This window comes from Mya arenaria, chromosome 11 (assembly GCF_026914265.1).
Source record: "Mya arenaria isolate MELC-2E11 chromosome 11, ASM2691426v1".
Classification (NCBI taxonomy): domain Eukaryota; kingdom Metazoa; phylum Mollusca; class Bivalvia; order Myida; family Myidae; genus Mya; species Mya arenaria.
Window position 1 is genome coordinate 46,574,428 of NC_069132.1, and position 18,977 is coordinate 46,593,404.

General features: G+C 36.3%; 1 protein-coding gene across 3 annotated transcripts in view; it reads right to left on the reverse strand.

The window, feature by feature from the left end:
- LOC128208039 (lysosomal cobalamin transporter ABCD4-like) overlaps window positions 1–18,977 on the reverse strand; it is a 97,561-nt gene that overhangs the window by 25,090 nt on the left and 53,494 nt on the right. For all 3 annotated transcript variants that reach the window (XM_052911336.1, XM_052911335.1, XM_052911338.1), the window contains 3 exons: window positions 18,866–18,957; window positions 5,836–5,937; window positions 201–373 (listed from right to left, as the gene is read on the reverse strand). In XM_052911336.1, the coding sequence (XP_052767296.1) occupies window positions 201–373; window positions 5,836–5,937; window positions 18,866–18,957 (367 nt within the window). The remainder of the gene's footprint in view (window positions 1–200; window positions 374–5,835; window positions 5,938–18,865; window positions 18,958–18,977) is intronic.

Consider the following 18,977-nt stretch of genomic DNA (forward strand, 5'->3'; position numbering starts at 1 on the left):
ACTACATATCACAACCACAGTCTTGTATTTCCTTGAAGAGACTACATATCACAACCATAGACTTGTATTTCCTTGAAGAGACTACATATCACAACCATAGACTTGTATTTCCTTGAAGAGACTACATACCACAACCATAGTCTTGTATTTCCTTGAAGAGACTACATATTGCAACCCAAGTCTATCGTAAGGTTACCTACCAATACATAGTTTGATGGATGAATTCGGAGCAGTGTATGTGACATCAGAGGTTTCTATGGCAATATCAGAGTTCATGGATGTTTCCTGGACATTAACCTGGGTATCAGCGCTGGGTTCAAAATGCACTTCCTGTAGTGTGGTCAGGTCATTGTCAGCTTCTTTACTTGTGGCCCTGTTACAAGATGAGTCAAGCTGAATTTCAGTATATAAAACTTTTGACTATTTCTCTTTAAATACTTCATTAAATATTTTATTGAAAATGGGCCTTAAGGTCTTTTCCAAAATAAGAAACTCTTTTTACATTTTGAGACTTAATATGACAAATGTAATATATAGAATGACACTATACAGGAAATGATGTCATAATATATTTTTATTTTTTTAGTATTTCTCTTTGAATAAAGAATTTACAGTTTCTGACAAAAAAGTTGTACATTTCTTATCATACATCATATAGTTGATAAAACATTCTATCTTTTAACCCCATTTTTTGCACTAACACACTGATCAATTAGCTTATTTTCTTCTAGCCCATAGTTTAAGTGTGACATTAAATATTTGTGTTAAGTTTTCAAAGATTTAACAAGTATTGACTTTTAATTCTTGAAACAAAGGTAAGACAGATAGATACTTTAAACATTCTTAATTCATTCAAACAGGGGGTATTACTCAACAATTACAACTTAAGCCAGTTGTGACTTATCGGCCTTGCTATGCATATGCTTATTACCTCTGGCAACATGATTTACCCAGACTGGAATGTGCTTGTTACCTCTGCCCGGACTGGAATACACTTATTACCTCTGGCTACATCATGTATCCAGACTGGAATATGCTTATTACCTCTGGCAAGCAACATCATGTACACGACCTTGAATACGCTTATAACCTCTGGCAACATCATGTGCCCGACCTGGAATACACTTGTTATCTCTGGCAACATCATGTAACCAGACTGGAATGTGCTTAGGCCAAAAAACATAATACCTGTGTTTCCGGTAACATGGCTAAAAAAAATAGGGTCGGTAGGTCGGGATTTAAAAAAAAATTTTTTTACACTTTCCATATCATGCAATTTTCTGTTGCATCAGATCAATTATGTTTTATCTACGCGTTTCCTATTTTACAAAAAGTCTGATAAACATGATTATTTAATGTCTGAAATCATTTCCTTACCTTCTACTACCATATTTTCCCGCCAATTTTGCCCATGAAATCTGGTGTTTTTTGGTATACAATACTCGTTTATAAGTCGTGATCGGTTTTTAGGAAAAATCCAGCACTTAAATTTCAACAAATCTGTGATAATGTTCTAGTCAAACAGTCAATTATCAACTAAGTTTTTAATTTGCTTGAGGAAAATCCCCGAATTTTTTGTCAACTGTGATCTCCTGAAACTAGGCCACAAATCGTACTGTTTGATCTGCAGCCGACACATTCCAATAAATGTGTTGTTAACTTTCGCAGGTTTTTGTTTGGATTTCAGTTGATGGGACTTAAATAAGGCGAAATAAATAACCATTGATAATTGCGGATGAATAATATAACAATTAATGAAATGTGTATTGGAACCTGGCAGTTAGCCTGCATGAATTTGCAAAGCCTAATCGTAAGAAGCCTGCATGATATACGCAAAGCCTAATCGTAAAAAAAGTAAGTTTTATTTTGGACATGGGTATGGACAAATAACACCGCAAATTATAATTCAAAATATTTTCATTAAAAAGACAGCAAAATATGTCTCCGGTGATCAACCATGTGTTTGGACCGTAAACATGCATTTGCCAATTTTAAGATATCAGACAGGGTCCACTGCCCTCCGCCATTTTGTTTTCCCGTCTCGGTAATACATAATCAGGAATGAAAGTATATTCTCCGGGGACATTGAAAGACAAACAACGAAAATAATAACGATATATTTAAAGAAATATATTTTTTTACGATAGAATTTAATTTTTAATTTTATTTTACTTTTATGTCTAAAAAAATATTAGGGTCGGCAAGGAAAAAATAGGGTCAGTCGGGGCACCGATAACACAGGTGTTTTTTTGGGGGCCTTATTGCCTCTGGCAACGTCATGTACCCGGACTGGAATACACTTTATTACCTCTGGCAACATCATGTACCCAGACTGGAATGTGCTTATTACCTCTGGCAACATCATGTACCCAGACTCAACATCATGTACCCAGACTGGAATATGCTTATTACCTCTGGAAACATCATGTACCCATACTGGAATACGCTTATTACCTCTGGCAACATCATGTACCCGGACTGTAATACGCTTATTACCTCTGGAAACATCATGTACCCAGACTGGAATATGCTTATAACCTCTGGAAACATCATGTACCCAGACTGGAATGTGCTTATTACCTCTGGCAACATCATGTACCCAGATTCAACATCATGTACCCAGACTGGAATATGCTCAATACCTCTGGCCACATCATGTACTTGGACTGGAATACGCTTATTACCTCTTGAAACATCATGTACCCAGACTGGAATATGCTTATTACCACTGGAAACATCATGAACCCGGACTGGAATACGCTTATTACCTCTGGAAACATCATGACCTCAGACTGAAATACGCTTATTACCTCTGGAAACATCATGTACCCAGACTGGAATATGCTTATTACCTCTGGAAACATCATGTACTTGGACTGAAATGTGCTTATTACCTCTGGCAACATCATGTACTTGGACTGGAGTATGCTTATTACCTCTGGCAACATCATGTATTTGGACTGGAATGTGTTTATTACCTCTGGCAACATCATGTACTTGGACTGGAATGTGATTATTGCCTCTGGAAACATCATGTACTTGGACTGGAATACGCTTATTACCTCTGGCAACATCATGTACCCAGACTGGAATGTGATTTTTGCCTCTGGAAACATCATGTACTTGGACTGGAATACACTTATTACCTCTGGCAACATTATGTACCCGGACTGGAATGTGCTTATTACCTCTGGCAACATCATGTACCCAGACTGTAATGTGCTTATTACCTCTGGCCACATCATGTACTTGGACTGGAATACGCTTATTACCTCTGGAAACATCATGTACCCAGACTGGAATATGCTTATTACCACTGGAAACATCATGTACCCGGACTGGAATATGCTTATTACCTCTGGAAACATCATGTACTTGGACTGGAATGTGCTTATTACCTCTGGCAACATCATGTACTTGGACTGGAGTATGCTTATTACCTCTGGCAACATCATGTACCCAAACTGGAATATGCTTATTTCCTCTGGCAACATCATGTACCCAGATTCAACATCATGTACCCAGACTGGAATATGCTCAATACCTCTGGCCACATCATGTACTTGGACTGGAATACGCTTATTACCTCTGGAAACATCATGTACCCAGACTGGAATACGCTTATTACCTCTGGAAACATCAGGTACCCCGACTGGAATACGCTTATTACCTCTGGAAACATCATGAACACAGACTGGAATACGCTTATTACCTCTGGAAACATCATGTACCCGGACTGGAATATGTTTATTACCTCTGGCAACATCATGTACCCGGACTGGAATACGTTTATTACCTCTGGCAACATCATGTACCCAGACTGGAATGTGATTATTGCCTCTGGAAATATCATGTACTTGGACTGGAATACGCTTATTACCTCTGGCAACATCACATACCAAAACTGTAATGTGCTTATTACCTCCGGCAACATCATGTACCCGGAATGGAATACGCTTATTACCTCTGGCAACATCATGTACCCGGACTGTAATACGCTTATTACCTCTGGAAACATCATGTACCCAGACTGGAATATGCTTATTACCTCTGGCAACATCATGTACCTAAACTGGAATGTGCTTATTACCTCTGGCAACATCATGTACCCAGATTCAACATCATGTACCCGAACTGGAATATGCTCAATACTTCTGGCCACATCATTTACTTGGACTGGAATACGCTTATTACCTCTGGAAACATCATGTACCCAGACTGGAATACGCTTATTACCTCTGGAAACATCATGTACCCGGACTGGAATCGCTTATTACCTCTGGAAACATCATGTACCCGGACTGGAATACGCTTATTACCTCTGGAAACATCATGTACTTGGACTGGAATACGCTTACTACCTCTGGAAACATCATGTACTTGGACTGGAATACGCTTATTACCTCTGGAAACATCATGTACCCAGACTGGATTATGCTTATTACCTCTGGCCACATCATGTACCCAGACTGGAATACGCTTATTACCTCTGGCAACATCATGTACCCGGACTGGAATATGCTTATTACCTCTGGCAACATCATGTACTTGGACTGGAATATGCTTATTACCTCTGGCAACATCATGTACTTGGACTGGAATGTGCTTATTACCTCTGGCAACATCATGTACTTGGACTGGAATGTGCTTATTACCTCTGGCAACATCATGTACTTGGACTGGAATATGCTTATTACCTCTGGCAACATCATGTACTTGGACTGGAATATGCTTATTACCTCTGGCAACATCATGTACTTGGACTGGAATGTGCTTATTACCTCTGGCAACATCATGTACTTGGACTGGAGTATGCTTATTACCTCTGGCAACATCATGTACTTGGACTGGAATGTGCTTATTACCTCTGGCAACATCATGTACCCAGACTGGAATGTGCTTATTACCTCTGGCAACATCATGTACTTGGACTGGAATGTGCTTATTACCTCTGGCAACATCATGTACTTGGACTGGAATATGCTTATTACCTCTGGCAACATCATGTACTTGGACTGGAATATGCTTATTACCTCTGGCAACATCATGTACTTGGACTGGAATGTGCTTATTACCTCTGGCAACATCATGTACTTGGACTGGAATATGCTTATTACCTCTGGCAACATCATGTATTTGGACTGGAATGTGCTTATTACCTCTGGCAACATCATGTACTTGGACTGGAATGTGCTTATTACCTCTGGCAACATCATGTATTTGGACTGGAATGTGCTTATTACCTCTGGCAACATCATATACTTGGACTGGAATGTGATTATTGCCTCTGGAAACATCATGTACCCGGTCTGGAATACGTTTATTACCTCTGGCAACATGACGCACCCAGACTGGAATGTGATTATTGCCTCTGGAAACATCATGTACTTGGACTGGAATACGCTTATTACCTCTGGCAACATTATGTACCCGGACTGGAATGTGCTTATTACCTCTGGCAACATCATGTACCCAGACTGTAATGTGCTTATTACCTCTGGCAACATCATGTACTTGGACTGGAATGTGCTTATTACCTCTGGCAACATCATGTACCCCAACTGGAATACGTTTATTACCTCTGGCAACATCATGTACCCGGACTGGAATACGCTTTTTACCTCTAGCAACATTATGTACCCGGACTAGAATGATTTTTGAGCTATGATCAAGGTTAAAGTTTAAACTCAACAATGCTAATGATGACAAAGAAAAAGAAAAAAAAACAGACATGTAATGCCGGTTATAAATCAGCCATCTTACCTCTAGTCCAAAACTTGGTCAAATTTTCATTCCATTTAATATTGTAACACATCAAATTTTCAAGTCACATACATTTCCTTCCACCCAAAGCCTTGCATGTTGTCTGGCCTGCTGTCCCCACGGTTTCGCTGACATTTCAGCAGTTTTTCCAGGTCCTCCCTTAACTCCACCACTCTGAAATAGTAGGATAACTTTAAATTTAAATTAATTAAAATATTTGTTGCTAAAAAATAGAAAAAAATACTTACAACAACTAGTCATGCCCATACGTGGTGTTAACTCATCACTGATAAATTAATGACAACTTGATGTCAGGCCAAAGTATTTTTACTCTTTATGGTAATTTGTGCTTCTTCACAGACTTCATGCTGGCTACCATTTCTTTCTTCAAATTTGTTCAATTGAGCCATTTTATTATTCAAAGTATATCAATAAACACTAAACAACAAATGACAGTAATCTTTTTGGACATGGTTTGTGTAAATTCAGCCATAAAAGCAAGCATTGATATAGAGGGTGGGGTTGAAAAACAAAAATATATTTTGAGTACTCAAGCACAATCTTATTTTAACATTTATTACTTAGGCAAAGGCAAACTTATAGAAATAGTCAACAGGGGGGGTACACGTATTCCAAATCTGCAACGGTTTAAGTAAGGTTTTTGAGTCTGAAATGCAGATGACTGCGAAACAATGACAAAATAAGATTTTCCGAACCAGTTTTCGCCTGGTAAGTAGTATAAAGTATATATTTCCAAAATATCATGAAGCACATTTGGGTCTACAATTACCATGCCGCCCTCGGCTTTTTATTTCATGCCTCTAGGTTATGGAATAAAAAAGTTATTGAAGGAAAACCTTCGGCCAGTCTGTTGTTCATACATTTAAATGTGGGAAGCAAGAATTCGATACTTTTAAGGACTTTTAAGCTCCAAAAACACATTTTTGCGATGTTTTTGTCCCTTTAACATTAATTAAATGTGGTATTTGAATTTCCTGACAATGCCTTTGATATACAAGAGCCTTCATGGTCAATTTAGTTTTGGTTTTACCACCTTAATGTGTGCTGATAACAGTTCAACCACCTTTTGGCATCTGCACTGAAAGACATTTGATGAGCTTTTATTAATCTTGTATAAATGAAAACAAACTGTGTGACAAATTAACCTTGTGACAAACATTCCATAATATTATGACAAACGTTCCATAATATTATACTACCACGTGTTGAATACTTTCTTTAAGACAGTTTTTTTAAAGCCATTCATTTGTCTATTGTTTACTGCCTATTTTTCTATACAACATTATATGAAGGGCTTCTAAAATTTAGGAATCTCAATCGGTCTGGACCGGGCGACAACCACCCCCTCTCCCAAAAAAAATCCCCCCCTCCATTATATAGAAATGTCACACATTTTCGCGACGTTTATTATTATTTTTTCGCAATGTGGCAATCTGTAAGAAGGCTCTAGAACCACCAAAGCCGGTTTAGATAGTCATTGATACAAGCTTAATTAAAAATGAGAATCTCATCGAGTTCTGCGGCGTCGCTAACAAGAACGACTGCAATCGTAATTAACTGCGGCTGGCGGGAAGCGATCGTACAGCAAAAAGTGAAACAGTATTATGATTTATTTCCTTAATGCTTCTACAGCAGGTCAACATTTAACTGATGATCTTGAATAATAATATATATCTAGATTTATTAACAGGCCTTCAAGCTGTAAGTTTGATATCCACAACCATACAAATTTTTCATTACTTTGAATTAAAATGACGTAAGCGGCGCACTCAGCTATCAGACTTTGTAGTTAATCAAATGTGTCGCTGTTGATATCCTACATGATTAGGTTAATTAATTCAGAATTTTAATGCTTTCTCTGATTAACAATGACAATTGCATTTATCTTAAAACCCTTTTTAACCAGCATTGCTTCTTTATTACAATTTAAATTTTGGTAATTAACAAATGGATATATCATGTAATGATCGACAACGACATAGCATATTGCCATGTAAAAATATGGACCGATTTTAACACTTAATCAGGATAGCTACAAGCACATAATTAACACATAATTTGTTTAATTGTGTCTTCTGTGACCTACCAATACACATGATTGGACCGATTGCAAGCGTCTGCTAATTAAAAGATATCAAGTGTTCAGCGTAGCGGAAAATGCAGCTGGTCGCGTTGCTCCGATGGTAACCAGGACACTTATTGGGTGTATTTTGAAAGTGTGAATGACCCAAGAATGTTTTTTTATTACAATTTTTTACTGACTTAGTCGTTTTGGACCTAAATTATAAACAAATGAGAAAATTTCGGACCAATTTTTTTTTACACTTTCTGAAACTGAAATCGGTCTGGCTTGGTCAAAATCGGTCCAGACTGGCAAATTGCCGGGTTTTTAGAAGCCCTCGTTATATGGATTAGTCCGTTTGATAGTCCATCTGTAATTAACATATGTATACAAAACAAGCTTCCTATACATGTATGCTCACCTTTGTCAGTTTGACTCTAGGAACAAAACAATTGATCTGATCAAAAGTGTACAGCTATTGATATTAAACTTGTCCTCTATAACTTTTCTGTTGGTATGAGCTGATATCAATGATCGGTAGAAAGAATATGATCTAAATTGTCTCATCAGAACACCACATACCAGAAGTGTTGTCTGATGCATGCCACCGTAGAGTGTCAAGGAATAGTTTAAATGATATATTAGCCGTGAAAAAGCATCCATCTTTTACAAGGCTATTTAGTAGACGGATAACTTCCCGTACTTCTCGTGGCTCATTGTTCTCCTCGTTGTTAGAACTGTCAGAAAACTTCAGTTTAACCTTCCTTTTCTTCAGTGAGACAGAGTTGGGTTTTCGCTCAGGAAGTTTGATTGGGGTTGCAACAGATACGTCTGGCACTATATCCTGTTTATCGTATTTAAGGCGTTTCAAGCTTCTGTTTGGTGTGAATCTTAAACCCTTTCGGGGTGTGACGGTAACTCGAAATTTCTTTAATTGCCTGGTACAGGGACCGTCTGTTTTCAGTTTTCTAGAGCGGTATACACTCAGTGATGATTTCTTTTTGTATCTCGGCATATCGCTGGCCCTACCTATAGAAGCATGAAGTTAATTCCATTGTTAACAGTAAACAGTATTTCCATTTGATTACTGGTTCTTCTCATGTTACCACAAAAATAACAATTCACTGTATTGGTAAGACTGCCTATCCTATGGAGTCACCAGGCATTTGACATATTTGTAGTACCGAAACCTTTTACAGACATTTAAGTTTTTTTATTATAGGTTGTTTTAATTTCTATTTTTATCAGTTAAGCCAGAGTTTTTTTAGTTTTCGTTTTACGGGAGCGCCGTACCTAAATATTGCAAAACCCAAAAAAGAAAAAGATTCAAATTCCTAACTTTATTTTTATTTTTTCCACCGCACGTTTTCGATCTCCGATAAAAAATTAAATTTAGTGTTATTTAACCCACTGTAATGCTAATTTCATTACAACAAAAACTATCGCGCACAATTTCCAAGATGGCGGAAGCCGGCGGTTCGTGCTTATGATGTCAACTGAAATATGTTACATTGTTTTGTGATATCACATGCATATTATATGCCATGATGAAAATGATGAACTTGAAACTTGCTTATGATCATAATCTAAGCGCTTGTAAGGAAAATGGCCGCCTTTTACGAAAGTGGATTTAGTTTGAAGACTGATAGTGACACACTGTCATTCATAAAATCAGTGCGTTTGTCATTTTGTGATATTTCGGAACGGAAACGCAAAGCATAAAATTTCTTAAATATATCTGAGTGTAGACCGGTTAACACGGGGATACACTGATAACTGGAATTTGCTGTACAGTTTCTGACAGTGACAACAGAAAAAGACGAGAATGTGACATTGGATTTGGCTTGTTTGTCTAAAGACAATAAAGTTATACCAACATATCGCATACCATTTTAATGGGCATTGGCTCCTCTTTTCGTGTCACCCATTTTAAAATGGATTGTTTGATTAAGAAACTATAAAAAATGGACTCTACTGTGAAATCTGGTAAGTTTGAGTTACATACCTTGTTTCTTTTCTTGTACCTCCAAGACATTAAATTTCTTCATATATGTTGTTTATCTCAATAAACGGACCCAAAATGATATTAATCAACATTTTCTAAGATACAAACAATATGCCAGATGCCTTATGTTTTGCTAGTGCGAGTTGACTATTAAAAGCACTACAAAAGCATAGGAGCATACATGCCATATCCCCCTGCGGGCGTAAAATCCCCCGGAATTTCTACCCATCCCCTGGTCCCCCGCCGGGGGATCCATATCCCCTGGAATTTATTGATTTTTTTTTTTTTCAAAACTTGCTTACGGTTGACAGTGGAAAGCATCAATAATATTATGAGTGTGAAATTCCATGAAGGACCATGATGACTAAGTCCAAAAATTATTGTAATCTGGATGTATTTCTGTATTTATTCTTATAAATGCATATATTGCGCCAATTTTCGTCGCGTAATAATCCCCTGGTGTAATATCAAAATCCCCTGGAATTCAGACCAAAATCCCCTGGAAAGCCTCTCAGAAATATGGCATGTATGTAGATGCTCATAATTATTAAAATCATGCATATATAATAATTTATGTGTAATTTTTATTTAACCATGCAGTGTTAAATACTGTGGAGTTACAGTTGAAAAATATTTTCATTGGTGTGAATCAGTTGACTTGTGGCATTTAGGGAGTAAAATGAATATCCAAATGTTAAAAAAAGTTCCTTAAACATGCATTATGCATCAGATAAATAATGCACCAGTCAATTGTAACCAAGGCCCCCAAGGTCCATGGGTACCGGTATATAGGGGATAATGAAGGAAATGGGCCGTGTTTTTACCTTCAATGTGGCCCCGCAGTGCCTAGTGAATGCGGTGGTTTTGTTTTTGCGCCGAAAATAGTGGGTAAAGGGCCTAACCTCGAGGTACGGGGGAATTTGGTGGGGATTTGACCAGTACTTTGTCTCTGCAGGGTGGGGATTTTACCAAGGATTGGCGGGAAGTCAAAGTCCCGCTATTCTCCGGACCTGGGAGGAGGGGGTGTGGTTACAATTGACTGGTGCATTATTGTGGCTTCTTGTGAAAATGACATCTTGTTTTGACTTTATTATGCAGATCTATTATATAACAGGCAGTATGGAGTACAAAACAAGTGTGCACAACTTCAAAACATACATTCTATAAAATTTTCCAAAAGAAAAGAAAAAAATACGTAAAATCCATCTTATTTTTATTTTTTTTCCTCGACGCTCATTTTTGGGCATCTTTTTCTTAATTTTATTCCCTCCTCCTGGCGCTTATTTTTGAAAAATTTCCCGTTAAACGAAAAATAAAAAAACTGGCCTTAGCTATAAGAACTAATAAATGTGAAAAAAAAAGAAATATCGACAGTAAATAATAGACAAATAAAAATTGCTATAAAAAATATTTTTTATAGAAAGTATTCAACACATGGTAGTATAATATTATGGAACGTTTGTCATAATATTGTGGAAAGTTTGTCACAAGTTTAATTTGTCACACAGTTTGTTTTCATTTATAAAAGTTTGTCAAATGTCTTTCAGTGCAGATGCCAAAAGGTGGTTCAATTGTTATCAGCACACATTTAGGTGGTTAAACCAAAATTAATTAAGTACAGCAAAGGAATTGTCAGGCAATTAAAATACCACATTTAACAAATGTTAAAGGAGAAAAACATTGCAAAAAATGTGTTTTTGGAGCTTAAATGTCCTTAAAAGTATCAAATTCTCGCTTCCTACATTTGTAAACAACAGACTGGCCGAACGTTTTCCTTCAATAACTTTTTTATTCCGTAACCTAGAAGAATGAAATAAAAAGCCCCGGGAGGCGTGGTAATTGTAGACCCAAATGCGTGTCATGATATTTGGGAAATATATACTTTATACTACTTACCAGACGAAAACAGGTTCCGAAAATCCTATTTTGTCATTGTTTCGCCGCCATCTTACATATCAGACTCAAAAACCTCACCTAAACCATTGCAGATTCAGAATATGTGTACCACCCTGGTAAACAGGTCACTTCCTACCTCAATAATGATACAAAAGTTGGTAACAATCACCTATCAGTCACATACAGGAAATATCAAATTCAAACAGGATGTTAGATACATATTTGTGCAGTTTAAGAAGATTGTCAGTTGAATGCAGTTTATTTTAAGTGTTAAACACAGTTAAACACCTTGATGTCAGCAAAGAAGGCAGTACTCCCAGTTACTCCAATTCTCAGAATGTTCCCAAAGATCTGAGCGTAATGGGTTAATGGTTCAGAGGTATTATCAGGTCAGTGTGAAGTACTGGTCACCCTTAGAAGCCATAAATCTAGAGTGATGACTGATTTTAAGACATTGATGCTAGAATTAAACACAAAAGATGAAAACTGTCAATCTGTGAGAGTGCGTTACTAAAGCTAAAAATATGATTTTTACATTGTTTCATTCACAATGACACATTGAAGAAGTACCTTTACTTGTAGTTTGTCACACAAATGTATATTCACATCATCATAATATGCAGCTGAAATTATGTAATACATTGCCAGAAACTACACTTGTAATGTACTAGAAACTATATCCAATGCATAACATAGTGTTTATATGTTAAAGAATAGCATAGACTCTGATCTATTAGGCAACTTTATAATACACTTATTATATATTTGTTTCACTTATAAAAGTTTCTTTTTCTACTTGTTTCCCATTAAAAAAAATGATTCTTATCAAATATATGTCTATTTTTAAATAAGTTGTGCTTGTATGATGAATTCAAGGTGCAAATTCCTCTTTTTATGAGAAAAGCTGCTTGTTCAAAAAGTCAGCTTTGACTGCATGTATATATAAATTATTTCTTTCATGGATGTCAAGGTGTCATTTTGGTTCATTAACTTCGAAGATGTCTCAGTTTTTTTTATATACTTGGTCAATTTGAACACATGTGGTAGGTTTTAGTGTGGGTCAGGAAGTACTTCAGGACACTTTTAGACAAATCAGTTTTAACAGTTATTTCTTTAACAGCATATTGATTATCTTTTTCTGTCAGATGTTTGAAAAGATTGCTCTTTTTAAGGATTTGTTCACTTTCACGCAAAAAAGCAACAAGCTTTTCATGAAAGTCCTCAATGCATCAAAACAAATAAATTCCATCAATCATGGTGATGATCATCTTCAGACCGACAGACAGAAATATTTATTACAACGTGTACATAGTACATTGTCAATAAACATAAACAAATTTCATGAAATATACAAATAACATTCAACAGGACTATGATGATATGTATATATAAATAAATATAGTAAACATTTACTTGTCAGGTAAATAAAAAAACAAGAAACACACACACACACACACACACACACACACACACACACACACACACACACACACACAAAAAAACAAAACAAAAAAAACACAGAAGGAAAAAAACTCAAAAGAGAATTTTTCGTTAGTTAAATGTTAATGAGTATGTAGTATTCAAAATATCTAACCAAATTATCAAATTTATATAAAAATCCTTAAAACAACTATGAAATGCTAACGTTACTGTTATAGAAAAACCGGTATGACATTCAATCGTATATCATAACACATTGTATATTATAAAGTATATTTAAACATGTATTATTGGCATATCAAGATTTTCATACTTAACAGTAGTTATTCTCGGAAACTGGTAACCAGACATGTAGATCATCATCATTATTAGTAGTAATATTTTTAAGTATCAATATAAATGTTTATATTAATAGTAGTAGTAGTAGAAGTACTAGATACCATTATATATATATTGTAACATATATAATTAAAACATTAAACGTTTATATACCTGTTTTATCCTGTCTCCTCAATAAAAAGAAAATCACATTTACATATTCTTTCTAGGATCCTGAATAAATGGTGAGACCCTACAAATGTGTAAAAGAGATCTGGGAGAGAGATATCAAGCTTCATGTTTTTATATTGACCTTGGTCAGCCCAGCAGGCCAGGGTGTTTTATGACCACAGCAATGTTAACTATGATAGGCTAGGCTGATTTTGCCTGTTTCACATGCCAAGAAGCCAAACTCAACACTGAGGCCAAGTCTTTCTGTTAAGATTGTTCCAAATGTTACTGTACAAACTGTATTAAACACCATGATAAAGTGTTCAAAACACATCCTAGAGGGCATGGACATGAAGAGGCGGACAAGTGGGTGGGGGAAAAATGTTTGCAGGCAAAGTGGGTGGGGTATGGTAATATGCTGGAGAAATGTGACCTTCATCCCAACAAGGTCATTGAGATGGTGTGTGATGACCCATGGGAGCTCTGCTGTACCCTTTGTGTCCCTCTTAACCACAGGTTAGACTTGGATATGTTTGTTTTTGGTTTGAATTCACCAAATTCATGTTTGATCATTTTTGTGAGGTACAGTTTTCATAAAGCAATGATGACATGAATCACTTAAATAAACACAAAGGTTCATCACATATTAAGGAGAGGAATTTATAAATTGTCATGTGCTCGAACATTTGGCCAGAGGAATACTTCAGGTGTCAAACTTTAAAAAAAATTCTAAAAGAGGTGAACAAGGTCATATTTAGCCTCAACCAGACAAGAGGCATTGAAGAAAAACCAAGACTCTCTGCAGGCTTTAGTGAGATCAATCCTGACAAAGATCATGGAGCTGAGAAAAACACTGAACCAGCTGCTAGATGAGCTAGAGAAGAAGACAGTTGAACAGATGGACAGTGTCCTGGCTGATCTAGATGGGGCAATACAAAAGCACATTGACTTGCACACACATACATGACCAGCTCAAAGCCTTTCTGGACCTCATCCAATAACAGGGTAAAGGAAATGAGTCAAGTTCATATATTGGCTTCAGGAAATGTCAGGAAAAGAGTCCACGTAAGCCAGAGGAAGTCACATTCAGGGCTGACAAAAACCTTCCATTTAACAAATTCAAAACTTGGAGAGGTTAAAAGCTGCCAAAAATTTGATGTTGACAAAGTATTTAAAACCAAACCCATCACAATTGTCAACAAAAAAGTTCAGAATGTTAAAAATAGATGTTGTGTAATAGGTATTTGTGAAGTTCTTTGTGGTGACATTATCATCGCTGACTGGACAAATAGCAATGTGAAACTGCTAAATGGTCAATACAAGGTGATAGCAGTTTGTGAAATTCCTCAAAATCCTGTTCACATCTGCCGCACAACAGGAAATGAGCTGGCTGTAGCTGTAAACTGTGATGACAAAAAATGACATGAGGTACACACACCCACAGTTTTAACTAGTAGCATAGAAACAACTTGGAAGTTTTCAGTTAACCCTTTAGCACATAGACAAGTGGCCAGATTACACCTCCCAGTCAATAGCCATCTTACTGATAAGCAGTCCTTATGTGCATAGGTACTTTTCTGGATATTTGAAAATGAGAAAATGAATACAGCAGTATGACCTTAAAATCAATGTTACTCCAAATAATTGTGTCCAAATCTTGTTTATGTGAATTCATTTTTTATAGATAATTAAATTATCTAATAAATGGTGTCAATGATGAAATATTAAATTATTTTATTTCAGCTGTGAATGTATTTTCAAGATGGATTTGTAACATTTCTTTGAAATGTCATAATTGCATTAAATCAAAGGGTAATAAAATGCTGGGATCGATCTAATTTTTATTACCCCTATCATAAAAAAGACCCATCTGGATTAAAAAGCCGACAATTTATGTTCTTGTGTATTAATACACAGAAATATGTCAGGAATATCCGGTGTCATCCAGCTGAGAGATCCAGTCCAAAGTGTCTGTTTAACTTTATTACCCCCTCATAAAATTGTTTACAAAAAAAGAAAGCCGATAAATGATTTTCCGGTATGAATAAAAAGATCTAGATCAAACAAAACGCTTGCACATGACCTATTTTACAGCCAAAACTATGATGGACATTATATAAGCTTCACAGGAAATTTACCCATCATTTTCTCATTTACTAATTGTTTCTTTTGTTTGTAAACAAAATATTACCTTTAAGTAAATATAATCTCAATTGATTTTAATGGTAAACTGAACTGACGTAATATATTTAATGATTTACGCATCAATGAATTTGGGGGAAATTCCATACAGTACTTAGCTCGTGGTCTTATTACGTCACAATGGGATATCACACCTGCGATTGGGAGTTTAAACACCTTCTCAATTTAGCAGACGATATTTTCAAGGGAAAATCAATACACAAAAGGTTAAACTTTAATTTTATAAACATCCGGGATATTGTTTACAAAAAGAAAGATGCAAAATTGAAATATTGAAATGACCCTATTGAATTATGCGGGCCATGCGTTTACATCCAGTAATGGATATGGTCGGCCAAATGCGTATACATCTGGTAATGAGCTATGTCGGCCTATCTCGTATACATGCGCTAAAGGGTTAAGCAAGGCTATACCTCTATTGCACACTACCAGGGCCAGCTGCATAGGCTCCGACACTGCCCTGTTCCTCTACACCACAAGAAGGGATGGCAGGAAGATCTACTTTCCAGCCTCCCACCACAATGAAGTGATCATCATTGACACAAGCACCCTCATGGCCTCTCCACTGACATAAATGGAAAAATTCTGACAACTCCACAGGAAAATACCATCAACAGCATTGCCAACATAGTTAAACTTCTGGCCACTCTGAAAGACGCTGACCTATGTTGGCCATATAGGGCACATGTAAATGTTAGTGGGGCATGCATTTGTGTGTTTGTTTGACTCCCATACATTGGTGCAGAGTGACCAAGAAGGAAAACAAAAAGTACTAACACTGCTGAAGAAGCAGGGTGGTATAAACAAGCCACAGGTTTTTTGGTACATCAAACACACCAACCAACTTAATGTAGACGGAGACCAAGATGAAATAGCTGTGCTTCTCCTTGAGTGAACTGTCAGGAACATAATGTTGTGTTGCATCTTAATATATAACTCAATACTGTTATTGTTATACAGAAGTTGAGTTGAGTAAAGGAAAAAAATGTAACACTATATACACACACAGATATGAGCAAAACAAAAACCATCAACATAAATGTCACAAATCATCTTGGATGAGAGGGGTCTAGTGGTGTCGGTTTCCTCCTTTAATCCAAGAGGTTTTGGGTTTGAGCCCCACTATGTGCTCATTGCTTCTCAAAATGGACACCAATGCTGGTTTCTAACCAGTCAGTTTCATGAAATATCTTTTAAATGCTGGAAATGACGAACAAAAGTTTTCAATGAGGAATTACTGGGGCTGCTTTATTTTGCAATTTTGTACCTAGGAAGGATTAAAAACTGTGTAGTTATACTGTTCAAAAATCTTTCCTACGAACGAAGCCACTCCTAGGATCTTTGACTCCAATTGTTTCAAGGCTCCTTTCGAGTCTAAAACTGATTCTCTCTGAAAAATTGTTACAAAATTCGGGCCAGTTGGGCCATGCTGGTTATTTTATATACTGGTTTTAATCAGAGATTCCGTCATGACTATAAATTGGACCAGTCAGCATATATAGTTTTATATAAAACGTTAATATAGACATTAAAATCACTAAGTAGAGTAAGACTGAAATGGAAGAAACTAAGAAAAAAGCAAGTGCAAGTGGGTGCCAACTCTTGCCTGTTTATCTCAGCCACGGAATGGGACGGCAAAGCCGCGGAACGGGACAGCATAGCCGTGGAACAGGACGTATAGCCGCGGAACAGGACGGCATTATGATTGAGACTACCTAAGTCAGATTCAATTGCCAATGTTCAAACGCGTACCAAACTTCATGTTAATTAGGGATGCAAACGAATGGCAAAATTTATATTCGAATATTCGGTTATTCTTTTGATCAAATATTCGAATACCAAATTTTTTTAGAAGTTGAAGCAAACTATTATAATCATTTGCTTAAAAAATAGCCAAGGCATTTACCCCTACTTTGTCGTAGACATTACGCGCGGCGGACCCTGATTTTCCCCAAATGAGCCTCTGAAATTCCCCATTTTTACAAAGAAAAAAAGCAGTACATTATAAACAAACAAATAACAAAATCAAATAATTTCATTCCGCTGCCATTATATTTGTAAACAAGGTGAAATTAGATGGATTTCTGTGCAAATGGCGCCAATGGAGGGTCTTTCCGTAGGACAAGCAGCCTCGTTCTTGGATTTGACCTTTACTAAATATACAAAAACCATCTCGGGAATGAGTTTATTAATAAAATGAAAACATATGTGAATTTGATTCTTCTATTGTACATCAATAGAGGAGATATATCCTAAAATGCTATACCATACAGTTACATTTCAAAGCACGATAAGTGCACCAAAACATGGAAAACAGTTAAAAGCACATACAAGTACATGTAACTACATTATAGAAGCACATGTCATACATAGTATGGCTGCAATTTGAGCAATGTTGCACAGCTTAATTTGCAACCAAGACAACACATTAGTGTGAAGGCTGATTCCTTAAATTCTTAATTGGCAAAGACATTTAAATTTACCGAAAATAATTTACTTTTTTGGTGTCACTTGTCTAAAAGCCAGTTGTAAAATAATGGGGACTTTTTCTAGTATCTGGCGATATTGTCCCTAAATGCAGATGGCGCGTGTATGGTGTATTGTCATCACATTCACACCTTTGCATTATGCGTTGTAAAAACAAGACAAACAAACTTTATACACAACAACAGAGCTTTTTTAAATTCTATTTATTCAACTCTTTTTTTTCGAATATTGGAATACTGATTTTGAAATTCAAATAACAAACATTTGATCAAATATTCGTTTGCATCCCTAATGTTAATAAATAGAATCACATTAACTAAGTTTTAGGTCAATGTTTAAATTTTGCATGACGCTGCCGATGAGATCTCAGTTCTATAAAAATACCATCAATATTTGCCTTAAAACAACAACATATAAACTGAAACAAACACAGGACACCGAAATGAAATATTCATAGGGCAAGTTCATAATCATAAATGAAAATTGTACATTAAAATTACCTGTGAGTGTTGCCCGCCAATCTCGTAGCCATGTCAGCAAGATCAATCAGTTTGGTGAAACAGCTGATCAGATATATCACTACAAATGCATTCTGTAATGTAAAAACACAGT